At 45.2% G+C, this 26275-nt stretch overlaps 1 protein-coding gene across 1 annotated transcript in view; it reads left to right on the forward strand.

Moving 5' to 3' along the window:
- The window catches only part of WDR70 (WD repeat domain 70), a 1822964-nt gene extending 1798444 nt beyond the window's left edge, over window positions 1-24520 (forward strand). The window contains exon 17 of the mRNA XM_085631103.1: window positions 23822-24520. Within this exon, the coding sequence (XP_085487229.1) occupies window positions 23822-23909 (88 nt within the window). The 3' untranslated portion in view covers window positions 23910-24520. The remainder of the gene's footprint in view (window positions 1-23821) is intronic.
- The last annotated feature ends 1755 nt before the right edge of the window (window positions 24521-26275 follow it).

Below are 26275 nucleotides of genomic sequence, written 5' to 3' on the forward strand. Positions count from 1 at the left end.
AGGTGCCTGAGCAGCGGATTTTTGAGACTCATTTGAGAAAAACAGGAAATCCAAGGGAGATAGTACAACATTCTCTCTCAGCCCTTCTGGGGCGCCTGTTAGATCGCCTTGGCCGGCCTTTTCTAGAAAACTTTTGGGGTTGAGATTGTTGAATTGGGGCCCAGGGTAGGACATGACTTGGGGGGTCAAGACACAGGCACTCTTGTTCAGGGTATCTGGAGGTGTGACTGTTGCCAGCTTTAGTGCTGGAGGGGAAAACTGGCTTGAGGACTGAAGTGGCTGTGGAGTGATATCTCTAGTAATGTAAACTCGGGAAAGGGCCTGAACTTTTTGGGCTGACTGATAGTCCAAAGGAGGGTGACTTGGTGAATTTGGCGATTGGCTATCTTCCAGGGCGTCTGAACAGTCCAGGTTGTGGGGGGCCGTCAGCACTGTTGAGCGTTCGCCTTCAATCGCATAGATCATGGGCTGGATCAGGATTTGGTTCAATGCTGGGACTGCTTTAGTAGGAGAACAAGCCTTGAGTGAGTCAATTGAAATGGAATTTTTCTTCAAGGTTGCCGACGGGACAATACTCCTGAAATAGTCTCTTAATGATGATTGTTTAATCGTTAGGTTTGAGTTTAGAGGGCCAATTGGTCCTACTTTTGGTGAGTTGTTTTTCCGGTGTTCTTGCTTCGCGGCCGCCCCTCCCGCGATGGCATGCGGGTGGTGGGTTTTGTCCGGCTGGTCTTGGGCTGTGGGCTGCCAAAGTTTGGATTCAGGTCCTGGCTCAGGTTCGAAACTTGCACATGGGTTCACGGGTGACTTGGTTTGAGAGTATTCTGGATATTCGGCTGATGCTACCAGGCTGTCGAGGGAAGCCATCGCTTTTATATTTTTTTTCTTTGCTGGTTTTGTTGGAGCTCTCCTCACCCGCCATGATCTCATACTTAGAAGGGTTTGTGCGTGGAGAGAGAAAGCGACGGCTTCCCAGGCACTCTGCTCCTGTGGAGGGTCTGGAGGCAGTTAGGGGCTGCGGGCCTCGGGAATTAATATTTTTATTTTTTCTTATTTTTTAGATTGTAGTTCTAGCTGCGCCAGGACTGACGTGCTCCCACCGCAAAATTGCTAAAGGCACTCACTTGGTGGTACTGCGGGCTGGCCACTATGGCTCGTACTCCGTTGACCCTCGCGTTCTCCAGTCTTTGTCAGTCTTTATCCAGTGTTTATCCGGTGGTTGTCAGCTACTTCCTACTTGCACTCCGCAGTCAGCTCCCTGCCCTCTGGAGCAGGGGCTCGGGCTGGCAGTTAGTCAAGCGGGGCAGGACAGGGCTCAGTTTAACTCCCAGCCCCCCCCGCGTTTCCGCCACACCGCCTCCTCACCGCCTCTCCTCCTCCTCTCCACCTCGGGAGAGAGCCCTGGGGTCGCCGGCAAATTTAGCCAGCAGGCTCCTGACAACGCCAACGACCAGTTAGCTGGAACGACCTGGGGGCCGCAACGCAGCAACACTGCTGCGGGGGGTGAAGAGAGTGCTAAGCGGGGGCAAACGGAGGCAAACGGGGCAAGATGTAGCGGCGGGAGCTCCTTCCTTCTTCCTCGACTCAACTCCACTCTAACAGGTTCTGAGTCTGAGTATAGGGTAGTAGCAGTATGGATTTGAATGTCTTTAGGATGCTATTGACACGCAGAAAGACAGAAATTTGTATAAAACAGAGGAAGAATGCCCCAATAAGTAGGTTTACAACTTTAAAAAAATCATTGTTGCTTAACAATTTCTTTGTGACTAAATTAAAGGTTCAATTTCAAAATATAGGTAATGTATAAAAGGGATGAGTAGATGTGGATCAAAGCCAATATAAATTGCAATGGTTTCCGATATATGATCATTCCCTTGTCCATTCGCGTATTCCATGAAAACATTGCAGTCCAGATTATGAATGTGTATGTGGTGCATACTGCTGAGAGCTTTTTCAAAATTAGCCATTTTATATTTGATGTGTTTTAGTCATTTTGCAGACATATGTTATTTGACTATTATCATGTTTATATGTCAATTAGTATGTTTATATATTCGCAAGTAGGCTTTCCCACAAACAAACAGCCTCATCCAGCCGTTATATGGCTTCATGCCAGCATCCAAGATCTCCTTGAACACAGCACTACCTCACTGTCTGGCTACTTTGTAATACATCTTCCATTATATCTTCCTCAACAGCATTAACTTCTACTCTAAAATACTATCTGAAAACCATTCTTTACAGTGTAATGCCATTACCATTAAAGAACAAGCATTTACAATGCAACGGTCTCGGCATTGTTAGAGTTAGAGCTATTGGCATTGCTCGTGACAATGCCGTTTCTTTAAATGTTTTAAAAACAAAAAGATAAACAAAAATAATGTCATGAGCAATGCCAATAGCTCTAACTTTACCAATGCCGAGACCATTGCATTGTAAATGCTTGTCTTTAAATCCCCCAGAATTTAAATGGTACTCTCAAATCTAGTGGTAAATTTTCACACGTCTAAATGTACGTTTCAAAATTGTTTCTTTGTGACTCAGACCAGTGGTTGTTACAAAAGGTAGAAATATGAGCAGCCTTTGCTGTGCCTTGCATCGATCTCCCTGTATGACAACGGTTTTATCATTATGCGGCTCCTATCCTCTGGTGAGGGCGTAGTGACGCCATTGTCAGGGGTCGTCTCCTCTGAATATGAACTTTCTAAGAGCACACGCCCACTGTTCTCGATTACAGTTCGCTTGGGTACGTTATAGCACGCTTGGGTAGGTTGTAACACGCACATGTTCAATACCGGTATTAATATTCATACCGCTTTATTTGTATAAATATGGGCGGCCTGGGACACAATTCTAAAAATCCAAGAACTGTTTTTTTTCTGGATACAAAGCCATTGCTTTCAGTTGTCTGGGAAACCTGTCTCAGGCCACACAGGGATGCTTCCCGCCCCTATAAATTCTTGCAGATTACCTATCAATGAATCCCACTATACAAAGTAAAATATGAATTGGGGGATACCCCCAAAACGCGAAATCGTAATTGTTACCCGACAGTTTGTGAGAAAATAATTATTGAGAGTGAAAAAAAGCATGAATTACTTTACGAAAACATTAAGTGGCAGAGTGAACAGTCCTCTGGACACATCTGTGAAAGTGATGCCTTCCGCACAGAGCGGGTCCCCAGCGCGGCCTCTCAGAATAGCGATAAAGGCATGCTACAGCCATTTGCATTTCTTTAGCGCTTATTTTCACATGCAAATTCGAACGTTTTCACAGGTTCTGGGCTGAATGAAGCCCCCCGGCAGCAACCTTACAGCTTAACCCGGGCATTATGTTTTAACGAAAGTGTTTGTTTAAGCAATTACAAACGCCGCCACATTGATATTCACCGTGTCCCTCCTCCAGCTTCAGAAAACACAAGCCAGCCCGCCGACCCTCCCCCCTCTGCTGTCCCTTCAGCACAGCGATATGACAACAACAACACATCCAACAATGGACATCCTACAAGGTGACAGTGAAAGCTCGAAACGCAAGGTACGTGTCCAGAGCATAACCTGACGTACAGTACGCAAGAGGAAAAGGGGAGTGGCCTATGAGCTCATCCATCACCCCGCATGTTAACCTGTTAACAGGGGGTAATCCCCCAGAGCCACGTTTCCTCAAAGACAATGACGTCAAAATGATATATCTCTCTTTTCATGTCTAGTCTGACAACTGGAGTCTTCAGGTAACACAATAGGGCAGGCCGTTTCAAAAAGCCATCTTGTCTCTTCAGTCAATGGACAGAGGAGCAATTTCGGTATCAATTATATTGACATGGCACCGTCCTTGGCAGTACATCTGACTGCTTAACAATACACTTAATTGCATTTTAACACTGCGTCATGCATACACTGTAACCCAACTAGTATCTGTTACCGAGCGAGGCTGTGACAGGCCTATCGGTTTGCAATATGATGCCACTACAAAGTGACGGCGATTAAATAAAACTGCCGCTTCTCATGGAGGCGGAAGTCTCCTTACCGTGACCCCATCTCCGTCTTCATTTTCTACCCACACAGGTCGCAGAGCTTAAACAGGCATTTACAATGCAATGGTCTCGGCATTGGTAAAGTTAGAGCTATTGGCATTGCTCATGACATTATTTTTGTTTATGTTTTTGTTATCATAGTAGGTTTGGGCTTAAACAGCCCAGTCAGCAAAGGACAGTGCGATAAAAATCCAGAGCTTGTTTATGATGCCGCACGTTTGGTAGGGGTTACATACCTGTTTACCGACGGAAATAAGACGGGGTTACTCACATTTTCCTTTTAAATAAAATGGATTAAACAATACAGAACATGTGCAGGTCACTGCAGAGAAGCATGAGATTCCACTTACTGAGGCCGGCATCGAGGAGCTAGGTTGCGCACAGGTCCGTGGTGATCACCCGGCAGAGCAGCCCCATGTCACCCCTAGATTCTGCCCGGGCCGCCCTCTGGGATAGAGTGAACCCAGAGACTCGAAGCACCATCCCGGGCGGTCGCTAAGGACTCTTTGCAGGTGTAACCAAGGGACGGCGAGCCTTAGGAGCCAAATTACACAAAACGGGTGACGTATAAGAAGGACTCAAATAAAGCATCCGACCTGACGGAGACCGCGGCCATCTTGGAATGGGAAAGCTCTCCGATGAAAGGAGGGCGAGGAGATACGAGTAAAGGCTTAGAGGCGTTGATACATTTTACGTTCCTTTGTTTAATTGACTTCATGAAATGTAGAATTACGGATAAAATGTTTCAATGATGTGGCAGAGTCAATTAAGAAGGCCATGGCCGGGGGCCCATAGCTGCAAATTTCAGACAAGCATGTGTGCTTTAGTGTGACATTTCCGTGGTTTCAAAGCTTTTCCTTAATATCTCGTGCCGAGTTAAAATATGACTCATGAGGTCTTGGGCCATCCCACAATATCCGACACTGCGCGTATTAAGTATGCCTGTAACTTGATGGGGGAGAGGGCCAGAGGTGCGGCGTCTGTGACAGGAAAGTGATGCCTCCTTTAACAAAGAAAAACAAGGAGATCAGGTGAGGGAGCAACGCCGGGACACCACCGCCTTTCTCCGAGGCACAGCAGAAAATGCTTCGGAGAAAGGGAGCGTCCTTTTCGGATTTGGGGGCGTGTTTTGCTGTTGTCTCCTCCCTGAGACTTTTCGCAAAAAACACGCCCCCCCGATCCGAAAAGGACGGGGCATAATCGGAGTGACTGGACCTCTTCTCCAGTGGCTGGCCAGCATTTAAGAGGCCAGCCAATGGAGAACAGGAGAGAAGAGGGGCGGGTGCAAGCCCCTCTTCTTAAAGTCATTAAATCTCGCGAGCGAGACTGCGCAAGCGCAGCCATCGCTAGCCGAGACCTAAAAATGATGCCCCCCCCCCACACATTTGTCAGGTTCATAAAAGCTACCTCTTGTATCCCGTACCCATCCCTCCTAACAGACTAATGTCGCCATGGACATGCATTATCCTAAACCATGTCCTTTTTACAGTAGGCTGGTGGACAGGTTAACGGTAAACATCTTACCCCACTCCCCATCCCTCACCAGAACCATTTCTTGGTATACACTTAAATCCACTCAAGCCCTAATTCCGTCCAATCTTGGCTAGGACATCTCACTGTAGCTGGACCTTAGAGGTCCTCTCTCTCAGGTCTATCATCAGGTCTAAAAGGCTTCATATTAAGGAACACACTGCAGACACCAGTAGATGGAGAATTATATATACAGTGGTCATTTTTGATGCTCTGACTATAGGCCGTTGAGGTGGCACTCAGCATCGCCCAAGATTATTAAAATCTGACTTCCTTAAATAGCTGACACTCTACTTGGACAATAATAATAGGATGCAATTCGGTCCATCTGTCGCCACTTGCAACACTTCATAACGTATTAAAGTTACTTTATTGTCATTAAACATTTTGCTGTAATGCCGCATTTATTTGATCCCAGATAATTACAATTAAGCAAGTGCTGTTTGCAGTAAAATGGAGGCAGATGACTGCTATTTCGGATTGCAGGGTATCAAAAAAGAATGGTTGTTATTACGTGTGAAGCCGCTTTAAGGTGCTTGTGCTTCCAAATGCGTTCCTTTAGAAGAGTAACATGATTTCATGCAGGTGGCTGCTTTGTTTCTGGGCTCAGGCAGACTGGAAACTTAAAGCCCCAGCACAATCCCCGCATTTACTTTGATACATTTCTTTGCGGTTATTTTTAGCCTCACTGTTGCTGGAAACTTTAACAATGTTTATGTCTCGGCATGGAGATGCCAGCACGTCCATTTCAGGCTCCGACATCCGCATGATGATGTCACGTCCAGAGAGCCAGAGGGAGCACGGTGTGTGTACTGCTGAAATGCCCAGCACTGATACTTACAGCTCGGGTGGAGCAGTCCAAAGGGATGAACTTCCAAGCGTCATTGGGGTGAGCTCACTGGAATCTCAACTACTGCTCACATCACAGGGATGCAGTTGATCACACGGACCTACTCAAGAGTTGGGAATACCATTCATACCTTTTTAAAAATCTTTATTTTCAGTTTACTCTGTAAAGTAATAATAAACAAGCCTCCGCCCAAGAGCAGCATGATTTCCGATATTCCATATAAATCACAGTGAAGCTTTACATTATTAAAATTACTTTACATAAGCACATTTCCTCAAAGTGTCAATCAGTTACATAATTCCCTTTTTTTTGCAATAGTGTCTCTGATTCCATTGCTCCTGTTAATGCCTCGTTCTTGTCCCTGTCTCTTCTCGATACCCTGTAGGCAGTTGTCTGTCTTACATTGCAGATCCCAACATACTTTTCGTCATGTTTGTAGTTCTTGCCCCATCTCTGTTCTGCCCCATCTGTTTATCTTTTCCCTAGCTCAAACCCTTGGCCAACAACACCCTGTCCATAACAGAACTTGCTAGAAAGCTCCTAAATTGTCTCAAGCGATTCAGTTGTGTCCCTACTCTTCCTGCGTGGTGCTTGCAATCCTCATCTGCTCTGTGAGAGGTGTAGATGGCTCCTGAATTGTATCCAGCCTCTCGGCCCAGTCAGTCCTCTTCCTATATGGTCCTTGTAATGCTCATCTGCTGTGTGTGTGCGCGCCAATTGTATGTATGCCAAGGTAACAGGATATATCCCCCTTTCAGTGTCCACCCTAACTAGTCCTCCACAGGGAATAGTTAAGTTTTTGTCCAATTTGTATGCATTACTTAAACCTTGCCAAAATATTCCAGTTCATGCAGTAACATCAGTACTAACATTTCTGGCTTTGGCAGGTATGTGAGCACGTCTTCTGGATACGAGAACCGTTCGTGCTTGAACTTTCCTAAAAAAGTATGAACCTAAAGTTGGATGCTTTTATGTAGTGTACAAGTAAATGCCTACGTGGTACTTGGTGGAGGGAAGGGAACGCAGCAAGGACATACCTAAATCTAAACTTTAGGGCGGGAGAGTTAAGTTCAGAGCCCTTACCGAGGGTGACAGTAAGGTGTAACGGATTTCCATTATGGTACAACGTTGAACCTGTATGTGTACTTTTCTGGAAAAGGCAGATAGTTTCACTGGCGGTTCCAGTCAAAAGGAATTATTAGAAAATCTGTGCTCTGAGTGTGCATATAACCTTTTATTTTGTTTATTTATATTTTTATGTATGCTACCTAAACATATTAGGATTTAGTCACAATTTACTGGAAGAACTTGCATAACTTTTTCGTTATTATTGTAGAACTGTTTTTCTGAAACCGTGTATTTTTTTGATGGCTGCTGTAAATGCAATAAAATGAAAAGGTATATTACATTTCAGGCCTTTTTTATTTTTTGATGGCCTCTTTCAGGGTCATCCGTTTTTTTATTTTTTGATGGCCTATTTCAGGGTCCTCATAAAGCCCATATCAAAATACTATTGCTGTGAGCAGGAGCATAACTCCATGTCATGCCCTCCATGACTTCAACAGTTCTTCTGTCTTTTCGTTTTAATGCACGCCAAAGGAAAATGTGCTTCTTTTTGGTACAAAGAAAAGGTGATCTTATTGGCGTTGAATCACTGTAACCTGAAGACTGAAGTGCATGTAATCAGGAAAATGCCATCAGTTAAAGTGCAAGAGAATCAACGGCTGAATGGGGCTGCCCAGTTTAAGAAACGTTAAGATGTAAGATAGGGCAGTTGTTGTACCACCGCAAACAATCTTTGGTACCCCCGCCACATACCAAATGTTTCTAGACTATTGTAACCTGACATGTGGCATTTACACAAATATCTGTCCTGACAGGACACACGCAATTTTTAGCAAACAAGTTTTACACCCAGCTCATGTCTATTTGACCACCATGTGATCTGGGCGAGTCCATTTACATAACATATATTAACGGCTGCCTCTCGTTAACTGTTGATAGTTTTAAACAACTCCCTCGCTGCTCCATATACCTAATCACGTACCTACAACATCTTACGTGTTGAGCTCTAATCTCCTTTTCTTTTAACCTACAACCCACACAGTACATACGGAAATTCCTTGTGTGATACCTGCCGGGTATTAATGAAGTAAAATGAGAAACCCGACTGGGGTGAGTTCATAATTTCTTTCTGCAACCATGGTGGTGTTCCACCATACGTGCCTGTGTAATTTTCACGATAGAAGGTCTGTGAGAGTCACCCTCACGGCACTCACGTTGTGTATGTTTTTAGCCATCACCACTGTGCGCTGTGAGCTTTTCACACAGGAAACACAAGAGTTTTGTTTATACTGAAGTCTCAGATCTTAATATTTGTTTTTATTCCTTCATCAGGTTGGTCATGTTCTATCAGGTACTGCATATAGTATGTGTTAGGCTGGTTTAAAGAGGTAGATCACACCATATAACCACCCGTGTGTAGATAGATTTGATTTCATAAGGTCCTGATGAATCGCCACCGGATTGATTGACTACTAGGCGAAAAACATGTTGACCACACAATAGAGCGCCCCACCTGAGACATGACCTCAGACATGCACCTTTGTTTCTTTTAATCAGGTTGGGAGACCTATTGATTAAAACTGTTTTCGTTGGTACTTCCAAACCTGTTTTAAACTTCTTTAGGATACACACCTCCACTCACTCCTCTACACTGATTAGGCCCCACACAGCACCAAATGACAATTTGGAATAAAAGATCTCCGCCAAAGAGCCCCTCATAGGGAGCCCCTCAGGTATTGCAGCCTCGACCTGACGAGGAGCAGCCCTATGATGAAGCATGACACCCAGCCGGGTGTGCGAGTGCCCCAAATTCCAAGAGGAGGAATCCCTGTCCTCCTACAGCTCATGACCATGCAAAACCGGTTCCCCTAGTTTTCCCTTGTCTCGTAATTAGGAACAGCATTTCTGTATCTTTGCTAAGTTTGGGCACGTATGCTGGACCCGTCCAAAAAGCCCAGAGTCCTTCCTTTGTGATTGGTGCATGCCGTTGATGCCAGGAAGTAATCATAAAGCTTGATTTTGTATGGAAGCATTCTTCTAACCATGTTTTAGTAAGTGGTTTATATTTGGTTATGAAGAGAGAAGATCCCTTCAAGATAACTTTGTGTAGCATGATACCATGAAGTTATTCTTAAGAAAGTAAATGTCCCACCATTTATCAATCTTGAAAATACATGAAACGGTATCGGCCCCTCTGGGATTCAAAGCTGTGAACTTGCAGATTAATCTGATTTCTGCAGTAGATGCATTATCCCCTTGAGTCATCTTGCCAAAAAGAGGGGATATTGTTAACTACCAAATAAAATGGGTACTTTAATACTGAGATGTGTGCTCAGTGTGTGTAAGAAAATTGGCTTTTTGATTGGGGAGGGGGTAAAAACCTTTCTGAAGCAATAAATACAATCCTTGTCAGGGTGAGCCACGAAAGTCACTAAATGAACCTGTGCTTAACCCTTTGGTAGCTTGGCACACAAGCAGTCAGGCTTAACTTAGAGGCAACGTGTTAAGTATTTATGCAGCATACAAACAGTAATAAAGCCTGAACATAACACAATAAAAAGCCCCATTAAAGTAAAATTTAATAAATATAATGCGACCAAAACAACGAAAATCCAAACAGTAGAACCGTAGATATGCACATTTAAACATTTAGTAAAAATAGCGTCTGAAGCAAATAGAAGGTATATGGCCATGCTAGACAGGGACAAAATCACAAGTTCAGGCCGATTGCAATGGCGTACAGGCCAGATATAGGGACTACCTAAGTCCAGCTGCAAAAAGTTACCTTCTCAAATTCCGGTACGCAGAGTTAAAAACTTCAGGATTTCACAGACGCAGCACAGCTGATGCCACTCGAGGGTCCAGGCCCTGGGAGGCACCTGTTGGGAATCAGGAACTCTCTCTCCAGCAGAACCCAGCAGCTCCAGCTGCAGGTCCAGGCAGGGCCAGTTGCAGGTCCAGGCAGCGGTGCAGTTGCAAGGAGGTCTCTGGAGCTTGTGTGTTCCTGGAGTGCATTACAAGAGGTCAGCCAGCTGACCCTTTGAGTCATTCAGTCACTGTGGTAGTCCTGGTTTCAAGGATATGTCCTCTCTCCTTCAAGCAGGAGAGCAGTCCTCTGAAGAACAAGGCAGGCCTCAATCAGCAGGACTGTCCTCTGGTAGTAGGACATCAGTCCTCTGAGAAACAAGGCAAGCCCAAGCAGCATGGCAGTCCTCTGGGGTACCAGGTAGTCCTTCCGCAGGTCCAGGAGTGTACTGTAGAGGGGGTCTGAGGGTCCTATTTTATACCTGGTGTCAGTTTTGAAGCAGAAGAAACTTCTGGAGTTCTCCTCCCACTGATGGTTCTAGAATTTCCTTCGACTCTGCCCAGGTTCCAAGGGATCCTGGATAGCAAAAGGCTGGTATAAAGATCTTTGTGAGTGTGCTAAAGCAGCCTGTTTGAAATGTATGTGGGGCAGGATGGTATTCCCAGCTACACACAGGTCCTACTGTTCACTGTCTTGGCACAATAATCATTCCTGATTGGAGAGCTATTAACTGGCCCAGGCAGCTGGAAAATCCTAAAAGGCCTCAAAGTTTAAGGCAGGATAATGCCAACTTTCTAAAAGTGGCATTTTCAAAATTGTAATCTAAAATCCTAATTTAGCATTAATGAGGAATTTAAAGTACAATTCATCTGAGTCCAAACATATTTCTACCTATTCCCAATCAAACATTAGCACTTATTAAATGTAATAAGGTAACCCAATGTTATCATATGGGAGTGGTAGGCCTCACAGTAGTGACAATGGAGTTTAATAGTTCTTCACTACTGGAGCATGTAAAACTTAAAAGTACATATACAATGATTTACATCCAATGCACCCTGCCCTATTGGCTGTTTAAGCCTCAAGCAGCAGGGCAGTCCTCTGGAGTGCAAGGTAGTCCTTCTTTAGTCTTTGCAGGTCCAGGAGTGTACTCACTTACTGGGAGAACACTCAAAACAGTTTAGGCTCATTGTATTTTGTTTTTTAGAAACAAACCACATTTCTGGGTTTGCAAGTGGACCAAAATAATATGCTGCCCGCTCTCCAAACCTTTTGCCTAGTGCTCAACTGCCAGTCTGGTGGATGCAGAGAAGGCAAGGAGTTCCCAGCTATGAAGGTGGGAATCTGATCATAAGGCATGACACTAGGGGAACAAAGGCAATGGCCTCCCCTTACTAGGGGGATAGCGGACTGCCTACCAGAGTTTAAATTACCTGCTATGGTCTAAATTATGCCATTAGTCCTCTGGGATGCTCATTTATAAGAATGCCAGTGACACACAGATTATCTTTCATTTGGATGCTGGTCAGGGCTGTTCAGCAGCTAGGTTTCATAACTATATGTAAGCAGTTAGTAGATGGAGAAAGAGAAATTGGTTGAAATGGAGATCAGATGGTGAGACATAAGGTGCAACTATTGTCTGGGGAGTTCTGGCCCAACAAATTCAAGCTATACCCACTCCGGTAGCTTTGGTATTGAATGAAATTTTACACAAAACAACCTGGTAACATTGCAAATCTTGGTGCTGTCATTTGCTTATTTCTGTCATCTGGAAGTGATAAGGAAGATCCTCCCATTTTAACCTTCATAGGCATTCACCTGTTGACTGGGCTCAAACACGTCTGTGGAATGCAATCTAAGGGCCTGATTTAAACTTTGGCAGATGGTTAGTCCATCATAAACATGACAGATATCCCATCCTTCTTATTGACAGTTCTACAGGATATAGTGCACTTGCAATTAGACAGGCGGGATATCTGGCACACTTGTGACAGAACAACCCATCTGCCAAGCTCTAAATCAAGCCCTAAATCTTTAAAAGAGTGTTCTCTTGTATATCTGTCATTCACTGTGCTGCTGTGATATTGGTATCGGCTACCTCAAAATTCATCTCAGTCATGCCTCTTTTGAGGAAACTTCATTGGTTGCTGATTGAAGCTAGGATCATGTTCAATACCTTGTTCTTTACTCACCTCACGATTCCTGGGTTTGGCCTGCTATTTAAAAATAAAAAACGTATTCACTACCCTCATGGTAGCCCCTGCATTAAGGAAACTCTTTACTACTTCGAGCACTCAAATTTCGCAGGGAAGATGAGTTTGATTTTGCTTTCTCTGTGCTAACCCATGGAAATTGAATGCCTGCTTATCATTTGAGAGTCATTCCTGATTTCTCATTGTTTAACATAAAGCTTTAGATGCCGTTTTTAAGCAATAGCTCTAATCCTTTTTTCCTTATAAACCTCGAACTCTCTGGTCTGTACCGCTACAAGAAATTGATTAGTGTGTGCATATCTTCAGCAAATTAAACAAATTATTTTCTCAACTTTTTCTTCTAGCTATCCTCCACCTCTTATTTGTCTTCAAATCTCTCCCAACTTTTTTTTTTATTCATCTCCATCTTCTCCTTTAGCTACCCGTCGTGTTGTCCCTCATTCAACCCTTACTCTGCTCACTTATACTAGTGTATCCTTATTCTACCTTTCCTCCCACCATCCCACCCTTACTTACCCCATTCCCTATTTATACATTCCTCAACTGTTCACTTCCAGTCCTTCCTATGTTCGTCCCTCACCATGCCTTTTCACTCCCTGCCCTACTTCTCAAATCTCGTACTTTTTTTCTCTCTTCTGTTCACACCCTGCCACTCGCTCAACCACTTACTTTTCTTACCTCATTCCTCTCCTCTAGATTTACACCCTGCCATTTCTCAACCTTTCTCTCCCACCCTTATCATGCTCCTCAAGCCTCCTGTTCAAATCCTCCAATTCCGTGTCAAATGCCCGTCTCAAATCCAGGGTGATACACCCTGCATTACCTATTTCCGGTGGGGTGGCTGTCATGACATGGTACAGCCTCCTAATATTAAGTGAGGTACTCTGCACCGGTACAAACCCGCACTGGTCTGGGTGAATTAACTTATGTAGATAAGGGAGTAGATGGCCAGAAAGGATCTTACTCAGTATTTTATTTTCGGTTGTGAGTAGGGACAAACTGGCACATGCATCAAGCCAAAAACAGCTCGCAAAATAAGCGATTAGCTAATTGCGAGCGCATTCAAGCGATTCCCCATGCATCAAACAAATATCCGAAAATCGCTAAAATACCGACTCGCAAATACCGGGATCCCTGAGATAGCGAATCGGAATCAGCGCCAACCAGATTAGCAGGAGCAAATAAGGAATCGCAGAATAAGCCCGCAAATGGATTCATCAAAAATCGCTAATAGAGATTTCTTCAAAATTCGCCTTTTAGCAAGTGCAGAATAAGGAGAATCAGAAGCAGGTGGTAAAAAAAATGTTTTTGCATTTAACTGCAATACAAATGATGGAGCTGGTGAGGGCTATTGCAACTAACCAATGAGTCCATAGAGGACGCACACAAAGGCGGCACACTACTTGTGTGATAGGAGGATGAGGACCCATGCAGCAGGCCAGGGCAGAAGGAGATTACAGGAGAGGGCTTTCTGCCTGCGCATCACTCAGATGTGACACACCCAAGAGGACATATATGAGTAGTACATGATCATCGCTGCGATACAACTCAACCACATATTCAAATTGGAAACACCAATGCTGCGCTAAACACAGAGGACCCATGCAAACCGTCCCCATGTCCAGGTTTAATGTTGCCTGCACCTACTTTCATCATAAGGTGTCCAGGGGGTAGTGGCATTAGCGGGAGGGGTATCACTAGGCTCCCACTCACGTGTCTAGAGAACCTCCCTGGCTGCCATGATGACTCAGACCCACGACCACATCAGCCTCCCCAAAACCCAAATGGATTTGATTCCACCCAGAGTCCATTCAAATAGGATTGCGCAGTTCCCTAATGTGATATGAATGGCTAGATAGCACACACGACCCATATGTCCACCATCAGTCAATGAGTAGAGCTTCCATAACCGGAATTATCATCACTCCATCAACGTCCAACCAATGTGCAATGTGGATGACATCATGTCGGACATCGCAGCGCAATCTCCTTGGAGCATCAATGATCCATACATCTTCCAATACATTGGCATTCACACACGCCTGCTCAGGGGGGGACATGGCGAGGGACACCTGTTAGGTCAGACAATATACTCATGCACACTAAAGCATACTGTAATGGCAATGCAAACCTGACACATACACATTCCACGCTACCCTGTAGGTGACAGTGCATGCGCGGTGAGGTACAATATCATGACTCCATAGTTGTACCCAGGCGCACAACTGGAGCTGCGGTACAACGCACCACACACCAGGACAGATAATGTGATTGAAAGGACATTTGGATAGGTCAAGAGTCGCCTCCACATCCTGCACAGACCTAGGGCTGCGATGCAGGACCAGCCGGAGACCTGCTGTCGGATAGTGGCAGCATGTGCAATGTAGCCCATCGTAGCTCCCACGATACGCATACCCATAGATGACCACGGCACTGCGGACAATCAGCCCCCTCTACACCCACCACACCCGCATCCTGCAAGCTATGCGGAGGGGCAGTTGATACGAGCCCACATCACCCAACATCACTTCAAAGGTACGTAATCATGACACAGAAACGATCATCCATCAAATGCAAAGTTTTTATTTGAACTTGCACATGGACTATTGTGTGTCTAAACATACATGTAGTCTAAGGATACATTGACGTCATGTACCGAGGCACTATGAAGAATAAGGTTTGGGACTCCATTGGCAGTCCCTCTGTATGTCCTGACCATGGTTACGCCACCATGGCCATTTGTCCGGAGGGATGTGACTGCTCAGCGCTTCCTCCCATGCACACCGAGGGGCCTATCTCCTGCAGCGCCATCCTCACCTATTGGTGGAATTGTAGGTGTAGAACGGCGTGCACTACACCTTCTGCCATTGCTGACTGGCGCAGACATGCTGCTCACTCTGGATGCCCCCTCACTCCCCTCATCTCCAGGGGCATTGCTGAGGCCACCTACACCAGCCTGGATCTGCTCTACAGCTGTTGTAACTTGGCCAAGGGCCCTGGCCACGTCCCCACAACAATGCCCCATGTCGATCTGCATTGCCACCGACCGACGTGACAGCAGTGCAGTGGCGTCGCTCAACTTGTAGTTGGAGCGTGTCAATCCAGCCAGGCGCCCCATGAATTGCCGATGCCTCCTCCGTTCGGTGTTCTGTCCCTCCTGCATCACACGCACGAGCTCGTGCAATGTGGCGTTGGTGTCCCTGTTGCCCTCCACAACTGCTTGAGTGAGGTTACTCATGCGCTCTGCCATGGTGGGGAGGTTTTTGTTCAATTTGGCCATTTGCAGGCTGATAGATCCCATGTGGCATGCCTGCAGGCGCTGCACCCTTGTCATCTATAGCTCAACGGGTCCCCAGACATTTGGAGTCGATGGCTCCTGCGCAGTTGTGTGGCCCCTTGCCCTGCGTCTTCGCATCGTCGGGACAGGTTTCTGCGGGGTGGTGGTGGTGGACCTGACACGAGGCGGGCCTTCTGCAGTTGCCCTTTCAGGTTCAGGAGGGCTCTCCATTGGCTGCATGGGAGGGACTGTAGCCCTGCGTCATGTGGGTGCCTGGGATGTGCTGGGAGGTGTGACTGGTCTTGCTACGGCAGGCTCTGCGGTGGACTGGGCGCTCTCCCTGCATTCGCTCCCATCACTGTCTCCTTCCTCAGCACCTGTGGTGTGAAACAGTGCAGGATTAAAATTTCATTGGATAATGTTTAGCTACATGGTGATTATGTCTGCTCTTACGTTCTCACTCTCTGCATTCCCTGTCTGTAATGCATATTGGGCAAAATGGTCACACAAAGTGCTATGTGACTCACTAATTGGTGCAGGGGACTACAACTCCCAGGATGCATTAGTAACTGTATATGGACTGTGGACTGGGGTTGGTTACAGCTGCCTGCCTTCTTATTACTGTATGGGCGCTATTATAATGTACATTGATGGGTATATCATAGTGCCTCTTACCTTCAGTATTGCAGGCTGCGCCGGATGTATCCATCTGCGTGACCCCCACGGCAGTTTCCGGCAGGATTGTGCCCTCCACCAGGTCCTCCAGGGCTGTGTTGTCCGGGACTGTCGATGGTCCTCCTCCGGTGCTCTTAGCCTCCCTCAGCCTCTGGGCAATGCGCTCCTTGGCACGACTGCGCAAATCGTACCAGCGTTTTTTTAAGTCATCGATGCTACGGTGTGTCACACCCACAGCATTGAGCCGTGACTTTATCTTGTTCCAGAGGCGTCTTTTCTCTGCCTCTGGGACTTTAAGGGAGAGCTTCCCAAAGAGCTTGTCATGGCTCTTCACTACATCTTCAATGAGGTACTCCAGTTCCCTCTCACTGAACTTTTGTTTTCTTTTCCTGGCACCTGCACCCTCCTCAGCTGATGTATTGGCCATTTCCTGGGTTTGCAGTGGTCTGGATGCTCAGTAGTCCTCTCCACAGCTCTTTACAGGCACTCAGCTTCCTGCTCTGGCTTCCTATGGACACAGAATGCACCATGGGAAGAGTTACTTCCTGGTTCTGATGTCATCAGGCTGTTCCCAATGCGACTCTCTAAAATTGCGATCTCCCAAATAGCGATCTCGCTATTAGCGATCTCGCTAATAGCAAACTCGCTAATTGCGAGATCGCAATATGTGTGTTTTCAGCTAATAGCGAGTTCTTTGGGTATTTTCGCTAACGCGTTTAGCGATATTTACCGAATCGGTTTATTTTCGGCATCTGCATCATGCATAGGAGATAGCGAATCTTTATTTGCGATTCCTTAAAAATCGCAAATAACGACTCGCTATTTCTTTGCTTGATGCATGTGTACCAAAGGTCTGTAACCCGACGGATCTGCCGCCGAGTGTCCCGGTTTGGGGAGGGACACTACTAGCGCCTGCCTGGTGGTGGGGAGCAGCGATCCCGCGGCCAGTGCGGTGTTATACAGGCGCTCTAACTGCGGTACCAGAGATTCTGAAAATGTAGCAAAGAATTAAGCTGGGAGGCCGTCCAGACCAGGGGCCTTGTTCCGGGGCAGGCCTCTAATGGACGCCTTGATTTCAGTCCCTGTGATAGGACCAGAAAGAGCATCCTGCGCTGCTTTGCCCAGTTGAGGGAACAGTACGTCAGCTAAAAAAGCGTCAAGGGCCTCTTCCACCAGCGCGGGGGGGTGCTTGGTACAGAGCTTGGTAGTATTCGCAGAAGGCAGTGTTTGTCTTGTTGTGTATCCACTGTGTCCCCGTTCCTAGTAGTTATCTCGTGTGTGGGGAGTCATCTCGGAGTATGCGCACTAGCAGAGGGCCTGCCTTGTCGGCATGTTTCGCGTGCGTGTAGGCGGTGTAGTCAATGTGTCCAAGTGTTTCAAGTAGCTCAGCGTGTATTATTCGGGTGACCTGCAAAAGTGCTCCCTTAGTGCGGTCATTCACTGCGTCTTGTTCGAGACTATTCAGGGAATTCTCGACTTCTTTTAAGAAGTTATGAGTTTCGTGTCGCTATCCCCCTGATCACCGTCTTGAATGCATTCCCCTCCATCTGTGGTGTGGAGGCAGTTCCTGTGTTCTCTGCGAAGTAGTGATCAATGCCTACAGCCAGAGCCTCCCGGAAGACGGAATCCTCGAGCATTAAGGGCCATAGTTTCCAGGTGGGAACAGGGGTGGGGATCCTGCCCCAGGTGAGAGAGATCTCCAAGGGGTTATGGTTTAAAGAGTGTCTTGCCCAAGTATGTTGCATGAGTCACCTGAGTTGTGATGTGGTTGGAGCAGAGGATCCTATCAATTCGGGTATGGAGTTGATGGGTTACGAGAAGAATGAGTATTCTCTGCTGGTGGGGTACTTCAAGCGCCAGACATCTCCCAGGCCCCAACCCTCAGCCCAGCGGCACAGTTCCATCCGCCTGTCGGACAATGTTGGCTCCACCAAGGGTGGGGGGGGTGTGATCTATTGATAGTAGGATCCATTAGTGTTGTAATCCCCGCTCAGTATCCATGGACATGCAGCCCAGGGCGCTAGGACCGGGTTAAGACTCAAGAGGTATTTATATTGTCCGAAGTTGGGTGCGTATACGCTACCTAGGACTATCTGTGTGTCATCTAGCGTGCCCCTCACTAGGATGTATCTGCCCAATGGGTCCACTCGTTGTTCCAGTACTTTGAAGGGGACCCCACTCCTAACCCATATGGACGCACCCCTGGCAAAAGCAGAATATGACGTGAAAAAAACCTGCCCCCTCCATTTTTTGCGGAGTTTAGCCGCCCCAGCAGCAGTCAGGTGGGACTCCTGTAGAAATACTATGTGTGCACGCCCCCTGTTTAAGTGTGCGTGGACTCTGTGTCTTTTGTGGAACGACCCCAGGCCCCGTACGTTCCAGGTGATCACATTATAGTTGTCCTGAATCCGTATCTGAGATGTACTAAAGGGGAACGCATGTGCAACGTTGGGGAAGCAGCAATACTCCGGGTAGCGCAAGTGGTGGGCCAGATCATGAAAACTACAAAACTACCTTCTACAATACACGGGCCAGCTGTTCGAACTGCGCTGGCCCAAACCATTTGCACAACGGTGCTTACTAGTAACAATGTATGTGTTGCTTTCTCTAAAAGGGGGTGCATTTCTGTAGGCTGCCTAGTGAGTTTAGAGCATCGCGCGCTCCACGCAACCTGGACCAATTTTGTCAGCATGTGTCGCAGTTTCGGACCTGGGGGTGCATCTATATTGTGCGGATTTAAATTCTTACATAAACAATGAGGTGGGATTGACATACAACTTGCCCCAACATTGACCACAACATACAATTATCCCAAGAAACCATCAGCAGTTTGGGGTGTGATGTTACTGAATACATTTATACTGGTCTCTGAATCCGAACGGTTCGAGACGTCCCCTGAGGAGTCCGAGAGTAGTGGCTGGGCTTCGTCTCTGAACCTGGTGGCCGCCTCCAGTGCTTCCGCCTGATCTTGTAGGGCTTGCTCCGGCGTGGGAGTCCCGGATTTTGGTGCAAGCCTCCGCCGGAGGCGTTTCGATTTGCAGTTTCGGAGAGGCAGTGGCTATTTGCGAAGAGGGGCCAGACCCACCGGGGGGGGGGAGGGAACATAATTTCGAGCCATTTTTCCACCTCGTCAGGTGTGTCAAAGAACTGTCTTGTGGTTTTTTCTTTGCATCTTGATATTGGGAGCGCTTGCGTTGAACTAGGTCGTTTGTAGTCCGCTGGTTCTCGTATTGTATTTGGGACAGTTCTCTCGCCTTTTGCAACAGAGTGTCACGGTCTCTAAAGTTCATGACTTTGACAATCAGGAGGCAGGGGTGAGCCCCCGCAATTGGTCTGCCAGACGGGATTCTGTGCGCTCTTTCTACACAGAAAAGATCTGAGAGGCCCTCCGGGGCCATGTGTTCCCAGAACCACTGTTCCATGAATTTGGTAGCGTCCGGTCCCTCACACTCAAACCATATCCACTTAAGTCCTCATAAGCACATGTGCCATACTTAAAAGCGAGATCTTAAAATAAAATGACATTGCTACATTCCCTTACCCAATCCCCATTAGAATCAGGCCCCTTGGAAAACGTGAGATTGTGAAACCACTCAATGATAGTTTCCAGATGAGATGATCAAAATGTAGGCATATTTCGTGAAAATACAGATTACAAAGTGTGCCTATGATTTGAAGCCCAGAAAAATACAACAAACTCTGTATCTTTCTGGGCACTGCCATCATCCTACCCCGTTGTGGCAGAGATTTTAAAGACTCCATCACTCGTTGGGGCAGATGGTAGCACACCAAACGGTAGTTTAAATGTGGCCTCAAATGGTTTGCTAGTGATGAATGCACCACAAATCTTTTTTGAAGGCTTGGTCTTCTGTTGTGAATGATCAGAGTTTGCTTGTATATGTACCTGTTACTGGTTGGTCCTCATTATTAATACTGCTAAAAGATGATCTGATGCCTTACTAATCAAGATTAATATTGCAGAAAACGCTTTGAAAAGTAATATTTATATCACAACATTCAAAACTCGCTTAGCGGAAATTAATTCAGAAATGAATGAACATAAATATTTTTTTAATGCAACAAAAAATTACCAAGTTGCAGAAGGTAACCCTGCCTGGGTTTTGTAGATACTGCCCAGGCTACAGCAGGTGACTGGTGGCATAAGCATGCTGCAGCACTCCAATAGATGGATGTTCGTCTTCAAATACAGACAGTGCAGTTTCTCTACCACCGCTTTCTCTGCTACAGTCTGTAACTGCATTGGGAATGAGGAAGAAAACATGTATTTTCTGCTTATGGGGCCCGCTCCAAAGGGTATCCAGTGGAACGCTGTGGGATGATAGGGTTGTGCACACTGTATACGTTATCTTTTATGATAGCGAAGTGCATGGCTGTAGCGAATGTGAATTTGTATTGCATTCTGTGCCTATGACTGAAGAATGAAAACTCTACTTAAGAAATGTGGTTTTGGTGAAACTAAGGGCACAAATATTTGTTTCCTTTTTGACAGTAGACTGTATGATATTGTCCATTATGGCTTAACATTTCTCATCCTTCTTTCTTACCCATTTCTCGCTTCTCCCATCCTCGCTCTACCCTTCATTTACTCATCCCTCTCTTATCCCACTCCTCACATCTCCTGTTTACACCCTGCTGTTCCGCTTCCCACCCATCTTTCTTACCACTTTTCCCACCAGTGCTGTTCATATCCTTCCTTTTATGAGAAATACTTCTACCCACAGATTCCTCATCTTTAGAATATTCTCCAGTATCGATCCAGAAGTTTTCGCAGCAGTGGTCCGGCTCTGTATTGACTTCTTTCTGCCCCAGAAGTGAGGGAGTGGACCTGTATATAGCTGCTACCCCTGCGTGGCGACGTCAGTATCTTTCTTTCCACACCTTTAAATGCAGATCTGGAACTCCAATCCCTTGTTAGTTGTTTAAAAAATATATCTTTCCCAGAGTGCATTTCCCCACGAAGACTACATGGTTTGAAACCATGCCATGAGTGTCACAATCTTCCTCTGGTGTTTGGGCCAAGATCTACGAAGAATATGCCTTTATGCACCCAAGGTGATCTGAGATCATTAAGTGAAGCTGTATGTCGTAGAACACCAAAAGATGTCATAGTCCTCACACTAGTCTGCTTCGCTCCAAGTAGAGGTCACCCACACCTGCAACTGGTCTTTTTCTGGGTAGAAGTATCTGGTAGGTGGCAGTCAAAATCGAAGAAGAATAAGAAGCCGAAGCAAGATTTTAACCCATCCTGGCACATCTGCCCAGAGAGAAGTCAGAGCATTAAGATGCCAATTGATCTCACTCCTGGTCCCAGCTCTAGGAGCTAATTCAACAACTGGACCCTCTGCCCAAACATTTCCCTACCAGGTACAAACATCTCCTAATTGGTTGGGAGGAGGAGAACCCAGATGGGTGTATAAAGTTTAAATGAGTACACAACTGGAGCATCATCAAGAGGTGTATAGGAAAAGGTAAGATCTAAAACATGGTACCAAGACTGGTAATTGAAATATAGGAGGTTTGGTTTTGATTAAACTTTCTATTCCTTGCCAAAGAGGGAGCAGTACATTTCCGAGGACTATGAAGATGATTGAAGTGGGAAAAAATGTGGTGAACTTTAAGGATGGGAGGACCTGGAGTATGGATGGTTTGACCTTGTGTCACCAGTGTCTGAGCAATGGTGAATCCATTGAGAATTACAGTGCGAGTTTGAATGCTAGTGCGAATCCTAAGAACATAAGGTCTCACAATGTTCCGGGGTAGCAGAAGGAGTATATCTTGCAGTTAAAGGAACGTATCTGCAACCATGTTAGGTTAACTCTTGTTATGCTGTTATTAACCTATTTACCTGTGGCACTGGTTAAATATGCATTTGGAGAAGTATACCTGAATCAACAAGTTATCATTACTCGTCTAAGGTCCTGCTACTATAAGAGCTTAATATTCTGGGGTTCCCAAATCAGTAAATTTTTCTATGTCTTCTTGGACATAATGGTTTGTCTTTATTATAGGAGGGAAATGTGTTGTAATCCACAAATATGATTTATTAAAAATGTAATTACATATTATAATCACCCATCTTTTTAAATCCTTTCCCTTGGACTTTTAGTTTTCGCCTGCATTTTCCCTGACTTGGTGCATTCCATTATACAATGTCTGTTGATGTGACAGTTGAGGCTGCTGAAGAGACGCTGACTGAACAGCTGATGTGGCTGAAGGAGGCTGTCGCAGTATTGACAATAAAGCTAGCTTTAAATTTGATGGGAAGGGTTAATTCTTCTTTGTAACAGTGTTCCTCTGCTATCAAGCCAGCTGCTAGGGCCCAAGGTCACCAGTATTGGTGCGATGATTTATAATGTTTGTCACTCTGGTTCTCATAAAGCCAGAGTGACATTTTCTTTTTCTTGAGTCTGATTGTGGGGTGCCTTAACAGATGCACATAAAATTCAGTACATTTAGTCTAGCAGGAGCAGTGCACCCCAGCAGGTGTCTATGTAGTGAGATGGAGATTCTGCAGATTTGGACCGTGGAAGAATGCTAAAATAGATAAGGGAAAGGACTGAAGCAAGGGGGGAGGGTTTCTTGACATTATTGTGCCACAAGTAAGGCTATGAAGAAGCCCTTCACACCAATCCCCTGCTGCCATCTTGAATGCACTCATTAATGCTGTTACATCAAACTTGATTTAATATAGGAGGACCACAGAAAATTACTTCATTCCTGACATAATATGACATATATTTGAAAAGCGTACATTCACTCATTGTGTATGTTTGTTTCCCAACTCAATGATACTCGTTTTATTGACTTTGTAATACTGAAAGGCTTCCTACAGGAGATTCCACTGGTCCACCAGACCCACCATTCCCAAATATGCAAGTCAGCTCTGGTGTGAGATGTAGACAAAGATGAGGGAGGCCTACTAACGCCACACCTGTTTGGGGTAGATCTCTCAGAAGGGTTCCAGTGATGATTGGGGTTACGTTACAAAATGTAATTCACTTTATTAGGTATTGTTCTGTTAAATTAACCCATCATGCCACTTATTAATGCCCCCTGATCCTTTCAGGTTGGACAAAGGTAATGTTCTATCTTTTGAGGCTTGTTTCCAGTATGTTATATGAATGTAAAGAAAAGTAATTCATGTTTCGTAACGAATAGGTATGTTATCATTAAATGTCAAATTGGTATTGTTATGCCATGAACGACATCATTTATTTTTGACAGCGTCCGGCTTAAACAAGTGCCTGATAGTTACACCATAGAAAAATAATCAGGGTTGTGCCGAGTTCATTCACAATAGTCAGACATTATATCTCTTATAGTAACTCTTAATTTCTTTGTCTGCTTTTTACAGGACTCAGCCAAACACTGTCTTCGCTGAGGTGGAATCGGATGAAGATGAACCACACGACGAGCCAGAGTGGAAAAGGCGTAAAATTTGAAAAAGACACTATTAAGGCAGGGGTGGGAAGGAGGGTTTTAGTTGTTAAAATTCCAGGTACAGGATTTTTTAATACCAAATTTTTTGTGTTTGTTGATCAGCTGGCTAATCACACTGATAGGCCTCCCGCTGATATGAAAAGGATATTGTCAGCAAGTGAGTACAGGAGGGTGCAACATTAGTTTGATTCGTCCACATGGAATTAGGTTAATGTGATAATGTTATGTGCATAAGTGGAACTAGAAATTGTAGTGGGCCTTGAAGGTTGAGATTGCAGATTTGTATTTTGCAGGTCAAAATCATGATTTTAGCAGCCCCACTTTACAAATGGCTTCAGCATCATTGGCTTCACTTGATAAATCAACTGTTTTTATCCAGCACAAATGTTTAGAAATGTACTTTGCATTTCACTTTAATTGTATATCTGCATATTGAAGTACCGCCTTGATCGTTTCTCCTAAATTAATGTTGACAGTCATAATTCAGCATTTTGTATTTCTGAAGTATTACCATGAAAGAATGTCTTTAGGTGCCAATGTTGACATTTCTACAGAATTTTATGGATGATTTTGAAAGGCCCATTAAAGTATTCTGTTAACATTTGGAGTTATATGGATGGCAACCGTTATAATTATTTATTAGTTGTTTCTTGGGTGTGTGTGCTTTTACAGTAAATGTGTTTCAAATACCAAATATTTGGCAGATTCACTCCAGATGTCTTAATCCTAAATGTTAAGTACCTGCTGTATTAGAAGTTAGTTTGTTTCATTACCCATAACCTCTTTTATTAAGATGACTTGTAAAAATTTGGACAACACAGCTGCTCCTATTATTGGCATTAAAGTATGGATTGCGCATGAAAGGATCACCCCTACAGATTGCTCTAGCACAATGTAATTCATTCACGAGAAAGGGGCAACCATGGTTTTCAGGTCCTTGAATATCACACAGCAAATAGCAACACCCAAATTGTGTAGATCTACCAATAAACCCCACAATAGAGATACGTTTCAGGGGGACTTCATGGCTGCCTACACGTTTCCTTGGGAGTCTGCTTGGTCTCTGCTGCATAGTATGAACCTAAATTAAGTGATGGATGGAATGCTTGAGCCAATCTCAGCCACTGGTAATAACTCGGGCTGCATTCCATTCCATCATTATTTTGCACGCTAAGCCACCTCAGTTTGGACCCAGCTATATGCTCCAGTGGGTACAGTCCCTCCGGAACTGCCAAGCCAGGTCCTCCCTGAACCGGAACCCAAGCAACCCAGGACCGGTTTCACCCAGCTTTGTATACTTTAGTGCATCATATGGCTTTAGCAGTGCAGATGTCTCATCGCTGTGTGGTTTTGTACTAGTAGTGAGTCGAGATACATAGAGAGAAATTATCACAGATTATGAAGAAATCCACATGTATTTGAGGAGTAAAAATGCCACAGCCATGTGGCTGTTACAAATACACGTGGGGAAAGATGGTGGCACCCAGTATGGGAAAATGAAAGCCAGTGCAAGTAGTTATGATGACTATGGGAGCCCCCTGTCTTAACGCTGATCATCTGTGGGAGAAATGAGGTGCCACTGAACAGAGGTAGAAAAACACACTCACCAGTAGAGATGAAGACACATACATAGCAGCAATAATATGAAAGAACGGTGGCCTTCTGATCGAGGTAGGCCATGGCAGATAGTGTGCTCCTCAGCCACGCTAGAATGACAACCGGCAGAAGCCTTCTCTGCTCTGTGGTGTGTAGGGCTATCATTGCCTTGAAATCAATAAGGTCCTTCAAGGGTGCCTTGTAGCACACAGAAACCTTCATAACCTTCAACATCACTCATTCGGTGGGGCACTCACCAGAAGCGTAACACCTACTCCAGACATCGGAGCACTGTGAGACTATACCCATTGGCATCCTTGGCAAAGTAATTCATTTCTTAGCACTTAGGCATGCCTTTATTTTGTACATGTCTATCAAAACGTACATACAAAGGAATGTGACCGGCTTCTTTACACCTCCCACAGTTTGCGCTGAACTCTGAGCCTTCACCTGGCTCTTCGTCTATGGCACTAACATAAGATTTGTTAGCAAGCTTACACAATTTTAAAGCTTAACTAGGAGGAAATTAAGGAAGGCATGCAGAAAGGTGTGGCAGAGCTTAAAATGGACCTTAGCAGTCAACATGATGCATTTAGGAACAATGTCAACTCAATAGCTTCTAGATTACTGGAGGTGGAAATAAAAGTGAACAATCTCCAAGAGAGTTTTAAACAAAAATAGGGAGTACTCCCAATCGACAGAGAACTGTCTAAAGAGTATTGGCACGTAGAGCAGAAAAAATATTTCTTAAGAAGACCTCTCACTCACCAAC

This window comes from Triturus cristatus, chromosome 2_1 (genome assembly GCF_964204655.1).
Source record: "Triturus cristatus chromosome 2_1, aTriCri1.1, whole genome shotgun sequence".
NCBI lineage: Eukaryota > Metazoa > Chordata > Amphibia > Caudata > Salamandridae > Triturus > Triturus cristatus.